Source organism: Photinus pyralis, unplaced genomic scaffold (assembly GCF_008802855.1).
Source record: "Photinus pyralis isolate 1611_PpyrPB1 unplaced genomic scaffold, Ppyr1.3 Ppyr1.4_LG1, whole genome shotgun sequence".
NCBI classification, from domain to species: Eukaryota; Metazoa; Arthropoda; class Insecta; order Coleoptera; family Lampyridae; genus Photinus; species Photinus pyralis.
The window spans coordinates 5,048,198-5,066,172 of record NW_022170249.1 but is presented as its reverse complement, the minus strand read 5'-3'; the positions used below and the strand labels follow the sequence as shown (position 1 = coordinate 5,066,172).

The 17,975-nt window shown below is 36.5% G+C and overlaps 1 protein-coding gene and 2 long non-coding RNA genes across 4 annotated transcripts; 1 reads left to right on the top strand and 2 right to left on the bottom strand.

The window, feature by feature from the left end:
• Positions 1 to 12: 12 nt before the first annotated feature.
• Positions 13 to 1,731, bottom strand: LOC116159314. Its single transcript, XR_004142953.1, has 3 exons — positions 1,158 to 1,731; positions 396 to 1,100; positions 13 to 345 (listed from the first exon to the last, which is right to left on the bottom strand). It is a non-coding gene; the product is annotated as an uncharacterized LOC116159314 (long non-coding RNA).
• Positions 1,732 to 9,572: 7,841 nt separating this feature from the next.
• On the bottom strand, positions 9,573 to 16,107 carry LOC116160106 (atherin-like). Of its 2 annotated transcripts, XM_031473246.1 has the most exons (3): positions 11,345 to 16,107; positions 11,114 to 11,291; positions 9,573 to 9,980 (listed from the first exon to the last, which is right to left on the bottom strand). In XM_031473246.1, the coding sequence occupies exons 1-3, from the start codon at positions 11,552 to 11,554 to the stop codon at positions 9,748 to 9,750; spliced, it is 621 nt and encodes a 206-aa protein (XP_031329106.1). In that variant the 5' UTR covers positions 11,555 to 16,107; the 3' UTR covers positions 9,573 to 9,747. The 2 variants fall into 2 exon arrangements, 1 of the variants encoding a protein (XP_031329106.1); XR_004143138.1 differs by lacking the exon at positions 9,573 to 9,980 and adding an exon at positions 10,117 to 10,298 and having other exon boundaries at positions 11,114 to 16,107.
• LOC116160107 lies at positions 10,234 to 11,038 on the top strand. The gene is made up of 2 exons (XR_004143139.1): positions 10,234 to 10,366; positions 10,555 to 11,038. It is a non-coding gene; the product is annotated as an uncharacterized LOC116160107 (long non-coding RNA).
• Positions 16,108 to 17,975: the final 1,868 nt, after the last annotated feature.

Below are 17,975 nucleotides of genomic sequence, written 5' to 3'. Positions count from 1 at the left end.
ATTTTACGTCTTGCACGATAGATATGCTGTCATATAGTGACATTCCTTGATTTTCTAATTGCTTCAAACACTCAGGGAGAAAGCACAAGTGTGTTTTAATAAATATTAATTCATTCTGTACGCTTCGTTCTTCTATTAAGAGTTTTAATTTTTTTACGGATTCTGCGTCATCCTCTAACCTCCTAACAACTGCAGCAAATTTTTCATAGTTGTTGGCGTAAAATATCGCTGCTTCCAACCAAGTACCCCAACGAGTAATTATTGGCTCCGGAGGAAGAGGCGAATCTGGCATAATTTCTTTGTATATTGCCACACGTGAAGGTGCTTTAAGGAACGCTTTCTTTCCTAAAAGATCCCACGGTCAAACAAGTACTAAAACTTAAATATAGTAATACCATTGTTAACCAATTTGTTAACTCCAGGGCACAGTTCTCTGGCAACCTCTGCAACCCTATTTATTCCATGTGCTAGACATGTAACATGTAATAAATTTGGATAAAAAACCTTCAGTTTTTGCAGCTTTAACCATATAAGGCGCTGCATCGGTAAGTAAAAGTAAAACGCGCCCATTAATGGTAGACGAGAAAGCAGTAAGAGATTTGTTTATAAACTGACATATTGTTTCAAAATTAGTTGTTGGCAGACGTTTACAAGCAATGAGAAATGGTTTCTGGGGTTCATCAGTGTCTAACACGCCAACCAGCAAATTTGCAATGTAGAAACCTATAAAATGAAATTTCAGAAAAAAAAGATATTGTGAAAATTCTACTAGCCTCTGGAATCTGTTGTTTCGTCTACAATTAAGTACACACAGCTATTCCCAACGGAAGTTTTAATATTTTCCATTTTCTTCCGGAATACTGTTGGAAGGTATGTTTTCCTTAAAGTACTTTCATCTGGAACGTGACGACTTGTGTACTTTTCCAGAAATTGTTTGAAAGGTTCCGCATTTACTTTGTAAAAAGGTATATTGGACCCCAAAAGTGCACCACATAAATCCTCGTAAAATTCATTTCTTTTATCACTGGAAGTCAAGGCAGGTATGGTCAGCAAAGTTTGTTTGCTTTTCACATTTTTACTCAATGCGCGTATGTGGCTTTCTATAAAATGTCACTAGATCAGCAACGAACGAGAAATAAATACAGTTTAAAACTTACCAGTTTTAACATGGGCGTCTATAAAATATTTTTTTCCTGTCCCTACGGATTTAGAGCAGACATTGCAAAATATAATTTTGCCATCTGAAGTAAATACTTCCGCGTTTTTATTATAAGGACCAATCTACTCTTGCAATTTTTGGGAAATTGATGAAGCAACTTTCGGCATTTTAACAGAAATATAGGATTAACAATACCACCTACACTTTTTATAAGGTATTCACTCGCACTGGCAGTCTATATAAAATGCAATTATTGTAATATGTTCCCTGCTTAGGTTTCAAGTTACTGAGATTATTTTTGTGCTGCTATCTCGTACGTGTTTTACGTTCAGCCGACGCAATTCATAACCAGCTAAACATATTTAAGTGAGGATCATTATTCATTCATTAATATCATCTGACTAACGTTGAATTCGCGAAAAATTGCACTAAATTAAGGAGTATTGCATAAAAATTGCAATAACATGGAAAATTGCAAAATAAAATTTGGTTAATGCCTTCTTTTTATTGAGTCTGGTGAAAGTCTGTTATTAGAAAATCTTTACAAGGAACCAGACACAAATTGCAAATGCCACAACTTCCTCTCTCTAATTATAAGCAACTGTATCTGCTGTGACTTCATTGTCAATATCAGTGGTACTTGTAGTTGTAGAAAGAAAGCTTGATGCAGCCGCAGGTATAAAAAAGTTGTCTATCTTAGCAGAGATCTTAGCAGTTCTGCTTATAACATCATTTTGTTCTTTTGCCTTTTTTGCCCTTTGCTTAGCGTATTGGTGTCCACAAGCGCACATTTAAACATACCACCTTGACATTGGATTTTTTGCCAACTCACTTTATGCTTGAACTTTATTTCTGTGTCTCATATCCGCGAATCTAACTGTACACCCGTTATGATCTTCTTCATGATTGAGCAAACGAGGAAAAATCTCTTACGCCCATCCATATCTTATTGTACCTAGGCCGTATAAGCACAAACACTGACATAAAAGAGAAATTCCACACTGCGCACTGGCAATAAAATAATTAGCCTATGAGTACAAATTACATGGATGATTGCAGACAAACGGAAACGATCATTCGAAACAGTTTACTTAGTCATGAAGCACAAAACAAAACCTTTCTCTAACTCACTAAAACAAATCCGCAAAACACAATTTTACGAATCGTAACTACAGTGTTCGTGTCCCGTGTCACGTTTGGGTATCGTGTAATTGTAAACAATAAATCGCCAGGCGCGCACGTTTTTACCCACCGCACCGTTAAGAGTCTTCTGTACCCACTGCACCCAATGTAAATTTCCATAAGAGCGCCCGCCATAAAAACTCTATTTGTTTTTACAAAAACAATTTTTTTTAAGAACTATTTTATAAATTTAGACCTTTATCTACAAAATGTTCGGACTATTTTTTTTTTTAAGTTTATAGCAACTGAATACAGATTGTTTAAAAATTAGATGTTTCGCACCGATTATTGCGCTAATCTGTTTTATTTTTTTACTCTCGATCAAGACGATTTATGGAAAAAGTAAACCGACAGTTTTTTTAGATAAGTTACTTCTAAACATGACCCCAAAAAATGAAATCATAATTTTTGTAAATAAAGTCTGTATCTTGGCGGGCGGTAAATCATCAATTTGAGTGTAACAAGTGGCGCCGCTGCACAGTGTCGGTGGGAACTAACTAAGGACCAAGACAGGAGTTGACAAAGCAAGAATATCATCTTATCTCTTGCAGCTATAATCATCTATACACTATAATGTAAAAAAGTTGCGGTTAGGTAAAGAAGACTCTTAAGACAATAGTACAATACTAAACTAAACGAGTTTACGTTCTCGGTTATTCTCTCCGCCTCTGCGGCTGCGTCTGTGTCAAAAAAAATGTCTCAAACTTTCAAGCAAAGCAATTTATAGGAAAATTTGCCGCCTTAAAATTTTTGCCGCTGTGGGCCCATAGTGGCCCCTTATATTAATGCAGGGCTGGGTGTGAGAAGTTTGTGCAGGTGTCTTTCCGGGAATTCTTTAAGGTCGTTTAGTAGGAAGTTTTTTGGTTGTTGTAAGGCTGAGTGTATGGCGAACTGTTCAAGAATGTTGAGTTTCTTATATGTATATGTTTGTAATTTCTCTACATTGCCTTAGAATTGGCATGTTTTGCTGTTAGACAATAAATTCATTATTATTATATGAGGTTGTTTGATATAGTAATTGGGTGTCGTCTAATGTTAGTTTATGTTTTGTCTCTGCTATATGAGTGCCTATAGCGGAGTTTCGATCACTCCATAACTATTTCTGCCATATGCTCCCACATCAATGGCATTAAATCTACAGTGTGCATCAACAAACGCCAATAAAACAATACTGAAAATTTTTTTTTATAACTATAGTATAAGGAACCACTGTTTGGAGGTTTATCAGTTAATGACATGCTTGCCATCAATTGCAGTAATACAATTTGGAAAGTTCCAGAGCTTGTTGAATTCGATCTCGTTCCTTTCCTAAACATCTCTTGTTGGTGAAGGCATCATAAGAGGTTGTAAAATTTTCCATATGGCATCACAAGTATGATGCACAATTTCTCGTACCGTTGCCTCTCCAAGCCGATAGCTCATCGCTGTGGTTCTAAATGTATTTCCTGTTGCTAAAAATCTGCAATCAAAATTGTACCCACCTATTATACTTACATATCCTAGTTAACCCAATCAGTCTACTACCAAAATCGCTAAATAAAAATAGAAAAACCGCACCCCCCACATATGAGGTTTTGGTATGTTCAAGAGGAAGGCTCAAAGAGTATTTTTGACCAATTTTTTATTTTATTTAACCTTGATTGACTGGGCCAAATATCTATTATGCAGATCAGTAATGTAGACGCTGAGGATGAAGGTGATAATGTTGCAGATGGGGAATGTATTAGTGATTCTGAGGAAGAAATGTATGAGGTGACACCATCATCATCCACGCCTTCCACATCACGCACTCCCAACACCTGATCAGTCCGGGAAGGCCAACAGAAAAAAAATAAACCCAAAGATATCGGCTGCAAAGAAAGAAAAAAGTATTGTCACAAAGCAATGAGGACAGAGATTAATAATGGATACAACGAGTGATGACGCATTGATGGAAGGGCAGAACCATATAATAGAAGAAATGAAGGATGACAACATACCGATACCACAAGCAATATCTAATGAAGATAATGTTAACCAGAATGTAGAACAGCATATTTTGCATACAGCACAAAAAGAAACATTTTGAACCAAAAATTAAAGTAAGTAGAAAGAGGCAACGAAATTTTGATTAATCTAGAAGCAAATACAGATGGGTTTATCTGCTCCTTTACCAGACAAAAGAGGTAAACATAACAATAGACCCAACAAAATTGGTAACGATGTTGTGGCTTACATAATTGAGCATATTTCAAGTTTTCCTTCCGAATCATCGCATTATTCAAGAAACTGCAATATCCATAAAAAATATCTGTCTCCCATATTATCACTTCCTATTATGCATAAACTCTATATTGAGAAATGCAATGCTGATCAAGTTCACAGTCGTTTCAAAATTAAAGAGTGCACGTACCGCAATATCTTCAATAATGAATTTAATTTATCGTTCGGACATCCGAAAAGTGACACATGTAGCACTTGCGATTCTGGTGCTGCAGATGAAGAACACGCAACAAAAGATTAGCTTTTGCAGCTCAGGATGCCGATAAGGGGCTAGCCAAAAACACCAATGACCGTTGCATATACAACATTTGACCTTCAACAAACAATGCCTTTGCCTAAACTGAGTACGTCCAAAGCATTTTACCTACGCCAAGCTTGCAAAGGTAGTAGCGAGATCGCCAGTTGTCTCTTAAGAACAATTGAAGTTGAACTGACACTTAAACAAATAAATCATTTGATAATATGGACAGATTCTTGTGCAGGCCAGAATAAAAACTTTCTTATGCTGTGTGTTTATCAGTATCTTGCGACAAGGGGACTATTCAAAATAATCGGTCATAAGTTTCCTGAAGTGGGCCACACATACTTAGATTGAGGCCAAGATTTTGGTCGCATACAGAAAAGATTGAGGAAACACCAAACTATTTGTACACCACAAGAATACCGTCAAATTATCGCCTTTGCCAGTAAGAAGAATAGTCTGGTTATTGATATGCAACATCATTTTAAAAATAGTGAGAATTTACCGAACAAAATGCAACTGATGAACAGAAAAAAAGACATTCTAAATGAAAAAGTACATTTTCGAGACGGGATTAAGTGGATCCGTGTAGATACGTATGGGTCATACCTCTTCAAAGAGAGTTTTGATTATTACACTCCCTTCAAGAAAGCCGACATCCAAAAAAATGTGGAAAAGCCCTCCTGTCTTTCCGAAGATTTTGAAATTCCCAGACTCTACAAAAACTGGCTCATTATCAGCAGAGAAAATTGAAAACTTGAGAGAGCAACTTCGTTTCGTTCCAGAACATAAGTGGTTCTATGAGCTGCAAGAAGGCAATGAAACAACTTAATATGGGACATATTTGGTTTCAAAAAACATACAAAAATTAATATGTAGAAAAAGAAAAGTATATCGTTTTGAATAACTATGTGACCGAATTTTCAATTGCATGTTCATAACCCGTTTTGACCTTTCAACGAAGGTGAAATATACTTTGAGGTAAAATATCTCAAAACTCACTTTCTGTTACATACCTCTTTCATCCACTCACCCCTTCAATTAATTATTGGTTTTTCTAACTAAACTTCTACAAATGTTATCCCGTATTTTATTGGCGTCTCGATGTTGAATTTCGACTTATACCACCGTGTTCCCTGGACAATTATCCATAAATGGGTTTGACATTGGCTTCGTATCAACGAAATTTCCCATAACACTTCTGTCTTTCTTTTCGGAAATCCTTTTCTATGGTATTCGAAAAATCATTCTGCCAAAGTAACTTATTCGTCTTTGGTTAAAATTGGTACGAACCATGCCCGGTTTTTTTAACTTTCCATTTTTAAATTGTAATTTAGTATGAGGTGGAATTCTTTTATCTTAAATTTAGTTATTGGACCACCCGGTCTTTACTATCGACCCTCCGGCCAATCACTGAAGGAAAATATACCAAAAAAAACCTTCCACAAAATTTATATTTGATTTCTAGTGGAATTTCTTACATTGACAGCAAATTTGCTTGGGAGTATTCGTGGGAGTCACGACTGTACACGGTTGCAAATTTCCGTTCCCTATACAAGATGGTGATCGGTTGCACGAACTCGTATAGGATATGGAAGCAGTGAATGTTTTTACATATCCTATCCGATTTCGTGATTTGCTAGCGCAATATTCGATAACTGCAATCCATTATGAATCTTGCAATCACGCCATTTGCACTTGTCCTTCTACTGATGGCTAGTGTTCACTGAATTAAGTTGGTTCGTCTGTGCTGTGTGCTTTGCTAGTACCTACTTTCGGATTAGTCATTTTTATTTGCCATGTGTGAGGACGCAAATGGTACATACATGGTAGCATATATTTGATAAACAGTGTCAAGTTATAAAAGAATGTGAAAAAGACGCAAAGAAAAATGTAGAACTGCGAACAAAATTTAGACCTGAATTTTGCGAAGAAGATGCAGTTATGATCAAAGACAATTCAAAAGTTACAAAATCAAACTGGATTGTCCAACGGAATTACCAAGATCCAAAAAAATCGTAAAATATTTCATACTTTTCATTATTTTTTTTCTGTATCCAAAATGCCTTTTATTACTTGGTTCCAATGTTTTGAAAATGCAAATGAGGATAGTGCAATGTTCATATTACACATTATTGATGACGATCACGAAATCGGATAGGATATGTAAATACATTCACTGCTTCCATATCCTATACGAGTTTGTGCCACCGATGACCATCTTGTATAGGGAACGGAAATTTGCACACGGGACATCATATTGTGGACTGTTCCACACAGAAAAGCAATTTCGTCATTGGAAATTTTGGCAGTTAACTTTGATAAGAAAGTTTGTATATTAGTTTCGGTGGTTTTTGCATTATTTACTTTAGCTTGGTACATTTTCGACAAATTCAAAACAAGCTTGAGTAAAAATTTTTGGAATCGCAGCAGTACCATTACAAAATCTTCAAAATGATTCGTAATCATGTGCTACATTATATACAGTGTGCACATACAAACGGCGTTAAGTACGTCGTCTCAAACTTAATACGTTTGATTATGTCACCTCCAATAAGAAAATCTATTCACAATTGAAAGGACCTGCTAGAGGCTATAGTGCCATATACAGAAAAATACAATTAAGACCACGTCCATGACAATCTCGCAATCCTCGTGTCGCTGGTACGCAGTTCAAATCTCTCTATCGCTATTTCATTGAAAATATTAAACTGACAGGCATTAACAGGCCTATTTTATATCTCGTAGCGATATCGTTACAATTCGATTCTCGTTCCGCCAACGATCTGTCAGCGAAAACCGATTTTGTAACTAAGCGAGATCGTTACAAAGCGATCAAGTTGTTACGATTTGATCGTTCATGAACGGTACCGCTCAGAGCACTCGTTGCCGATCGAAATAGGGACAAACGGTAGATCTTTAAAAACTGACGACGCATTTTATATCACTGTCACAATAATTATTAATAATTAATTAATCGTGTATTGTAAAATAATAATTAGTGATGGATAGGAATAACAACTTGTTAGAAATTTTAGCAGAGCTAGAACGAAGGTAGGTGGAGTTTTTATGTAGGTGCTAGCCCTAACCTCACCCTAGTTTATTGCTACCTACTATTATTGCAAAATTATTTGTTTTAATTTTGCAGAGAACGAGGTCGAAATATGTGCAAGTATTTGAGGGACACAAATGATCCTTTCTTTATTCCTGAAGAAAATTTCAGAAAAATGTATAGGTTAAGTAAAGAGGCTGCAAGGGATCTGTATTTGGAATTGTTACCACACATGGACCAGGGTAGAAGAGTTACAAAAATTCCATCAGTTGTTCGGGTATGAATGTGAATTACCTATATTAACCACAAGTTAAATATTTTCAATTTTTAAAACTCTCCAGTTTATAACAGCCCTACATTTCTTTGCACAAGGCAGCTACCAGAAATCTGTAGGCAAAGATCAGCACTGCAGTGTTTCACAAAGTGAATGAGCAAAAGTATCAATCAGATTATAAACACTTTATTGGAACATGCAGCTGCAAATTACATACGATTTCCTAGAAATATGGCAGACGTAACCAGAGTTAAAAGAGGGTAGGGAATAACTTAAACAGTTATGCAATATGGTCAGTTCTTTTTTTCCCCAGCCTATTCCAGATAGAAATCATTTTTATTAACCATCTGAATTCTGATGTAATAATTTTAAGGTTTTTTGAAAAGTTTGGCTTCCCAGGAATAGTGGGATGTATTGACGGAACCCATATATTGATTGTTCCACCTCCAGCAGTGCATGATGCATATCCTGGTCGAATTTTTATCAATAGAAATCATAGACATTCCTTGAATTGTCAAATTGTAAATATAATAATTAAATAATTAACAGTAATGGTAATAGTTGATTTAAAACGATGACATAAATTTTATCCACAGATTTGTGATTCTGATTTGAACATTATGTCCATCAATGCCAGATTCCCTGGCTCTGTCCACGATTCCGCGATATGGATGATGAGTGGTGTGAAGCAAATTATGAGAGACGCTTATGAAAATGGGGACAGATCATCATGGCTCCTCGGTAAATATACCTATTTAAACAATAATATATCCATCACTTGAAAAAACAAAACATTAATTAGGTGATTCGGGCTACCCATTGGAACCATTTCTTCTCACACCTATTGAAGGAGCAAATCCACAAACCCCAGAAGGTCGGTATACGACAGCACACAAAACAGTCAGAAATTCTGTTGAAAGGTGTATTGGGGTTTTGAAGGCATATTTTAGGTGTTTACTTAAAGATCGTGTGCTTCATTATACTCCACCTACTGCTGCCAAAATTGTGTATGCTTGTGCGATATTACATAATATTTTGCGGATGAGGAATATTGTATATGACAATATTCAGATAGGCAAGCATGCAACTCACAAAAATGTATTATTTATTAATTTAATTTTTAGTGTATGATGATCAACCTCAACAACATCCCATAATTGAAAATGAAGAAAATTTGCTACAGCAAGGACGACGAATAAGGAATCAAGTGATAATGCAGCACTTTAGATAAATTATACGTTTATTGCAACTAACAAAATAAATAGAACTTATCAAATACCTAACTTCCTTCACAAAAGTCAGATAATTTGCAAATCGTTAACGAAACTGCAACTACAATGCTTCAACAATGTCTAATAAACAATATATACAAAAAGAAAACTTTAATACATATATAGGTACAATTTATACATTTACTAATCACAATTAGTATCAAACACAAATTCTGTGTCGGGGTACTTCATTTGAAGTTTCATCCTCTCAATGGCCAGCTTCTCCTTCTTCACCTTGACCTTCTCCTGCTCAAGTTCAACAAGTTGCTTTAAACTCTCGTTTACTTCTTCAAGCGTTGTTTTTTTTTAATCTCTGGTGGCATCGTCCATTAAAGTTCGTACAGATGCCGCCAGAGTCAACTTCTTCTTCGTAGCTGGTGCCCGAACTGCTGCAGGTGGATAGACTGCAGGAGGTGGCTTGACTGCTGGAGGTGGCTGGACTGCTGGAGGTGGCTCGACTGCTGGAGGTGGTTCGACTGTTGGAGGTGGCTGGACTGCTGGAGGTGGCTGGACTGCCCCATGTGCTTCAATGGGATTATCTGTAGCAATATTGTATAATGCTCCCAATTTTCCACGGCTACTGGAATCGGGGTGGAAAATTGAGAGTTCACAAGTGCTGGTTCGGGTAGCTCAATTCGCAGCAGGGTTCGGTAGTAAAACCAGTTGAAAGCGGAGATCGCTTAATACATATATTGTTTCCAATAATAAAACAAAATAAAATTAAAATAATGTACACAAAAGCACGCCTCTGTGGACTGCCTCCGCACGTCACTGGCTCGGACTGAAGTGGAACGGTCAGTGCGACACTTCCAGTGGATGCTGGACACGGTGTGTTTCCTCTTAGGTTTGTTATATTCCTTTAACAATCGGAAGTATAATTAACACAAATAAATTCAGAGTAATTAAGTGATTGTTTAAACAATAGGTGAGTGACCTTGTTGATTATTATTTAATGTAATACTATGGGGAATTCTACCTAGACAGAATTCCAAAAAAAAAATGAAACGGGTTCTAAACAAAATTGACTGGACGTAATAAAATGAAAAGGGGTTCTTTAATTAACTCAACAAAAGTATCTGGATGTGGATTATTATTAAACAGGATGGTTTTCAGGACTTAGGTACAAAGTACCGCCCTAAGTTACCAAGAGTTCGGGGAAGGTTTAGAATAACAGGTGTGAAAGTTGACCAGGTACACAGTACCAGCCGTGAGCTTCGGGAAGTAGTTATCGGGAGTTAGACCGTAGGTGCAAAGCACCGGCCTAAGCTTCTGGATCAGGTAAGAGATAACAGGGTTCGAAATTTAGGCCTTTGGTACAAAGCACCGGCCTAAGCTTCAGGGAGAGCAGGAGATCTGGAGGGTGGTTCTGGTAGAAGGTTTTGAGCTATAGGAAGGTGATCTCAATTAGTTCTCTCACAGACGGGACACTCGCTTTTATATTCAACGGCCGGTTACGTTTGGGGAATATTTGGAAATGGTAATCGGGAAGGGATTAACGGGAAGTGGTATTTGATACGATCGGAAAGGTAGGTGGCGACATCTCACGGAACTTCAGGAAAATAGTTTTCATCATTGCTTCCTAAAATGATTATAAAAAGTATCATAGTTGGATTCCTTACAATTGATGTTTAGTTAAAAATAATGATCTGTACCTACTTATCTCAAAACTCACCATAGCCAAGTTCCCGAATCCCTTCAATGCCATTAACGACAGCCCTACCGCTCAGATTCAGCAGTCGATTCTCCAGATCTGAAAGTGGAACATCAGGTGGTCCTCCGCCAGTTCGAACCCTCGAAAGTTCAAGCTTTCGGGCTTTCTTCCTGACGTTACACTTCCAGTCCGCAAATCTCTGAAAATGTGTACAATAAGTATAATATAACAAACAATGGAGAAATAACTCACTTCTTTCCACTGGGGGACCGTTTTAATGGGTCCACCTGCAGCATTTAGCTTCACTGCAAGCGAATTCCACGTTTCATCCAAGATGCTGGGGTTCTTGAACTTATTAGTTCGAAACGATTCATTCGCTTGCAGTTCTTCTAAATACAGCGAATATTGTCCAGCAGTTATTTTCGACGAGCGGGCCTTTTTGGACGTAATCTGTGTACTCATTTTGTAACTTTTTTGAATACGGCAGCACGTGGTGAATGGCTAACAACACTGAATCACAACAAACACACGTGAAATGTCAGCAGTTGAACTGTCAAACCGGTGGCAAGAACAACATGAAGTTTGCAGCAAGTGTTACTATTCATTCATAAATACAAAGCTGCTCGTTCGGGCAAGCGTTCAATGTCAACTCGTAACGGAAGGAGTTACAAAATACGATTGTTTAGCGATATCGTTCCGAGCATCATCGTTCAGGCACTGAACGGTTATCGTTCCCCTACGCATCGTATCGTAACGATATTTTATAAAATAACCCAGTAAGTTTATGATTGCATACTGCGATATTGATAATCACATTTTACCACCCTCGATTCAGGTTGCACGATAAAATGAGATCACAAATTTTACGTAGACTCTAAAAAAGGGATCTACCGCAGGAAATATGGTAGCATTACCTTTTGAGCACTTGTGGTTTTTTTTTTGCTGTGGTACTATCTGTAATGGCGTTTATTGGAGAACTAATTGTCCACCGTTGTTTAATGTGCTCACTGAAAATGTAACACAACGTTATTAAGCCAAAGGTTGACAGATGATAGTAAAGACATGCAGGCACGATATATACTCGAGTAACCACCCTAATAATGGTTCTTTACGGTGACGGACAACATTAATTGAGATTTGAAGATTGAAAGAAGCAGTACCTATACTCAGAGAAAAGGTAATGATTAAATCGACCAAATTAAATTGTTGCCTACCAATGGTAAATTTCAACTAAACTCGATTTCATTTTAATGATTTACAATTGTAGATTCAATCAATTCAAATTCCTTACATTTTATCATGGTAGTTTTATTATTTTCGTATGTTGTAATAACTTATAGTTAGATTACACAATACAATTGGTGTGTTAACATTTAGGTAGGTACTTTTATCAAGAAATCTTGGCACTTTCCTGTTAACGCAATTCCTTTTAACATTGAAAATAGTAGACTAATCAGAAACGCTGTAAAGTTAAACTCCATGTAGTTTCATATTACCTATCCTACTATATGCGTTTCTGCATGAAATATCAATATATGTTTTGACAGTCCTTTTCCATAATACCTATTACTATTAGTTCAGAAAAAACTTCCTCAATACTATTTTACATTCTTTGTGTTGCAGCTCAAGAAATTTATTTGGAGGTAAATATTTTTTTAATATTAAAGGGGGCGTTTATTCAAAAGCATTCCCTATCATCTCGCAAAAATATGTCTGCATGAACTTAGCGAAGCACCAATTTACAATCAAAATGTGATTAGGTGGATTTTTTGCGAATTACTTGCTAATTAGTTCTGTGATTTTGATTTTGTTGCATTTTTTTTATTTTTTTGGGGTGTTTCATATGTTCATATGAAGACGAATCGGTGCATGGCTCGGAATTTGTTTGTAATTACTTAGGAAAATTTTGATTTTGAATGTATTTTGTATTTTCATGTAAGCTTTGTTTTTATAGCAGGTAGCTCCTAACAGTTCAGATGTTACAAATACTGGGCCTTTATGGTTGCTGAATGAAAAGGGAAATGCGGCTTCGATTTATCAATTGCTAGCACTTGCAACTCATATTTGTTGTCTGAAGAAACTACAAGCAGTTGTTCTTTTGTATGCTTAGAACATCATGTGGCTATTATTTAAGAAGCTTCTAATTGATCACTCTTTTCAGGACTTGTTAAACGTTATTAAAGGATTCCATACAGGAAGTTACGTTTTTCAAACTTTTGACACCACAAATAAACTGAATGATACTGCTCAAAAAATAATTGTGGATGCTGTTGTAAGCTGGCTTATCGAAATTTAAAAAAATTAGAAGACAGGATTTTAAAAATTTTAAGATATGCAGCTTATAATCGTAGCAGTTGGTGATGTAATACTAATATTAATTCATATTACGTTTTCTACGATAACATTAAATATAAATTTGATAACTGCTTAGGTGCCCTCAGGGCCGTACCTAGTGGTACTCGAGTGGGGAGGGGTATAGAGACTAAATTTTGCAGACTAAAATCGAGAATAAAATTTATTAAAGGAAAAAGAATAACATACTCAGTCGTAACTCGTAATAAGAAATTAAGAATATGTATAATAACGTAATAAGATTAATAATAATGAAAACTAAAAAAAATTTTGAAACAAATAAAAAAAATAAAATATATTTTTGTCCAATAATTGTAACCACTCTCCGTTCCTTCAAGGCGCTCCATGTGGTAACTAAACCGTCGTATTCTCTCATAGCCAACAAGTCCTTTTCACAATTTAGGAGAACGAGACTACTCAAACGATCACCCGCCATAGTAGTACGTAGAGAATTCTCGATACATTTCAATCTACTGAAACTTCGCTCACCTGTTGCTGTAGAAACCGGACTGCAAAAAATATATTCGAATAATATAGTAGAAAGTGGAAGACCACGGGCTAACGCCACAGCAATCGGAAAATCATTCTACGCATGAAATCCCCAGCATTATTTGTTATGTGTATGTCATTAACAATTCGAAAAATATCTTTATCGATATAGTCTTTATGATCCTGGCACACCTGAACCAAAATTCCTCGATTCTCAAGATACGATCTAATAGAGTCAGTGACTGTATTCCACCTAACCTCCAGGGGCATGATGAGTTTCTTTCCCTTTGCTTCTTTGTACCAAGCTGCAGGTAAATGCTTATTACGAAAGTATTTTATTACTTTAAGAATATTATCCTGTACACTGTATATCATGAGCTAACAAATTCAAGAGGTGAGCCGAGCATCCGTACTGCAAGATTTCGTCATTATCTTTAGCCATCTCGCTTCGCATTTTCTTGACATTTCCGGTGTTGTCGGTCACAAAACTTCTTACTTTGACTCCAAATCTCTCCTCAGCTTTCTTGATGCTTTCTGTCGCGACTTCCTTCAAGTAATCAGCTGTATGTGCATTTCCTGACGTATCCACCGTTTCCACCAAGACCGATTCTCCATTTTGTGTTACCACTGAGCAGCATACAATGGGTTCGTTATGAATATTGGACCAGCCATCCAAAACCATTGACACGACCTGTCCCTGTAGATCTTGTTTGCATTTTTCCTGCAGTGTTGCATGAACATCTTCCAAAATCTCTCCTCCGAAGTTTCTGGCACTTGGTGGTTTGAATCCCGATCTCAGTATTTGACACATAGTTTTAAATTCATCATGACATGCGTGATTGAAGGGGGTGTTTGTTGCATAGAAATATCTACCAATTTGCAAGTTTATTTTTCTTGCATAGGCAGCAGATGTTGCAACCACATCTGCATTTGCAGCAACTTTCAGTTCCGATGATTTACTTATTTTCTTTGCCGGAGGGTGATTAGCAACGATAGGCCTGTTTGGTTGGTTACCTGTGAAAAATTCTTAACTGAAATTTGAATTGGAAATAAATTCATGTTGAAACTGGGCACAACAAACTATAATCGAAAAATTACCTGTTTCATCACCTTCTCTTTGTAAAGATGGCTTTTTTTGTACACTTCTCGATATGTTTACAGAGTCTTTCTGGTATACCCTGCATCTCCTTTTTGCAATGTTTACATCGAGCCCATTTTCCACTGTTACCAGGTTTCTGAATGCAATCAAAGTCGTCCCAAACGGGGTACATACGTTTTGACATTGTACTGAGAATTTGAACTGATTTATCACTACTGTTTCACTCACAAAAACAAAAAGAAAAAAACCCGAAAAAAATACAGGTTCTGTCTTCTGTGTGTGACACAACAACAACAAAGACTGCGAGGTATTCACTGTTTGCTCATTGCTGTAGTCAAAACAAAAGATCATTTATGTTCTCAGAACCGCACAACGATGCGTGACTCATTTAGTGTCAGATTGCGCAAAGAAAGCGGATTTGATTTCCTGTCTGATATATATCAACTCTTAACATTTTAAATATCGTGATACATATCATAGATATACATATATCCGATACATATCGAAGGATATATATCGGCGAACCCTGCCCAATAATGGTGGTCCACCGCCGTCAACAACATGCACATTTATCACTCTAACATCTAACTACATTGTTGAACTCCAAGTTAGCAGTAAAAAAACCTACGGGTACGGTAGTTTTACCTGTGTATTATTTTAAAACAATCTTGCTAGCTTGTAATTATTGACACTCGTCAAATTTACTTGTAAATAAATCTTTCGAAATTAAGCTTACATCAGTAAGACTATCGACCTGCATATCTAAATTCTTACCATTAACCTTTACAGCCGCATTAATTGGTTCATCTACATTAGACTTGGACTTAATATTAAAAATCTGAAGTTGCTCAACCTCGACATCTGAATTAGTAGTATCTACGTAATTGCTACCTGCCTGTTTAATGTTTTTTCTGCATTTATTTGCGTAATGCCCTACTGTATTGCATTTAAAACACTTAATCTTTTTCTGTTTACAAGTTTGGTTTTCAAAATGAATCTTACCGCAATCATTGCACTGCCTGCCCTGGTTATTCGGTTGATTTCGTTTTGCCTTTTCAAGTGTTTTCCCGATTTGCCCTTTGACCCAATTGACGGCCACGGCTGCTGCTCTATCGTTAGGATTATTCTTTGCTGCTGGCTGCTAGACTAGCTTCCTTCGATAACGGCCAATTCCACCATGCTCCTCTAAGGTTAATGTCTCCTCGAAAATCGTGCTCACACAGCTTGTCCAATATCGGCCCCTTTACCGAACCCGTCACGAATTTAATCGCCACTCGTGACATATTCTTATCGTTTCAGTAAGCTTACTTTGCTTGTTCACAATAAACGAATTTTTACGGTTAATTTCCAGGAAGGAAATGTTAAGGGACAATCATCTGCAAAAGATTAACTTCATGCAGTAAATTGTAATTTGTAAACATAACCTAATTTATTATCCGGCACCAAAATTGGATACGGATACGTGTTAGTAAATCTTTTATTATTAATGTTTACGTAGAATTAAAGAATAGCCAAAGAAATGTTTTCGAACTCGAAGGATCGTTGGGTAACTATTAATCAAAATAGATGAGAAAAAAGGTGAATTGCCCACTGGGACATATATGACCTACCTACCCGCTGTCCCACAATTTTGCTCCCTGGAAGGAATAAAGGAATTTCAGCAGGCTCCCCCCCCCCTCCCGAGCTAAGCTCCTGGAGAGAGAGGGGCGAGTTCCACGATGATGCCGGACCCTGAAAAATTAATCACTCGCGAGGACTACCGATATATAATATTATATATATAATATACATATATATATATATATAATATATATATATATATATATATGATATATATATATAACTTTATTCAAAACGTTTTCAAAATTACAACTTTTGAAGGACAAAATTTCTAAACGTTTTGGATTGATTTCGTCAGAATTTGCCCAATTTTTGGCCAAATTATGTCCAAATCCAAATAGTGACAAAAAATACTGCTCTATCAATTTGTCCACCTCTAGCACTTACATCGTGATACACCACCAGCAACACGATTTGCTGTAACGACAAATGACGTGCAGTGACTCTCTCGGCACCACAGATCTAACAAGCTCGTCTTTAAATGAAAAAGGGTATGGGAAAAACAACTTTGAGAAGAGATGGAGGAAAGAATCGTTAAATTGGAGTGATTAGGAATAAGCAGGGAATAGGAAACAAAACTTTCTTCATTCCCATTTGCGTTATGTTTCATATTATTTATAAAAAGTTTATTTGTTACTCAGTGTAAACGTTGATTAACAAGACAAAACGCAAACGGGTAAACGTCATGTTTAAACGCTACTGACTTGTAAAACTGACAGCAGACTTGTAAAACTGACAGCAGACTGTAAAAATTTTACAAGTTAGTAATCTAGTAATTTCATTGGCCATTAATGCGAAGTCTCTGTTACATGGATCACATGATATTTTAGACATTTCTTCAAGATCAATTTAAGAACTAAATTATTTACGTTTACAAATGAGTAACAAATAAAATATTGTACATTATACGCCAGGTAATAGTTTTTACTGGCTCTAGGAGATGACAGGCTCGCCTAACGGCTCACCAGTCAACTTCTCCTATCGCCAGTAAAAACTCACTTACCTGGCTAATAATGTACAATACTATTTCAAGTGGCAACCGTTACTGATGTTTAAGTAAATGTACATACCTACAAAAAGTGGCAACACTGTGCAAGCCAATATTTTATATAAATACGTTGTGATTCGTTGTCAAAGTATCCCGCCTAATTGCACGACGTTTGCTACGCTTTAAAAACTTATGCTGTAAAGATCACAAAAAGTACGTAAAAATTAATGTACATAAGATGTATTAGACACTTAGGACAGAGCTGTGTATCCGTATCCGTATGACTTATCCTTATAGCATTACGTTAGGCTTCTCCCATTTTACGTATTATCATG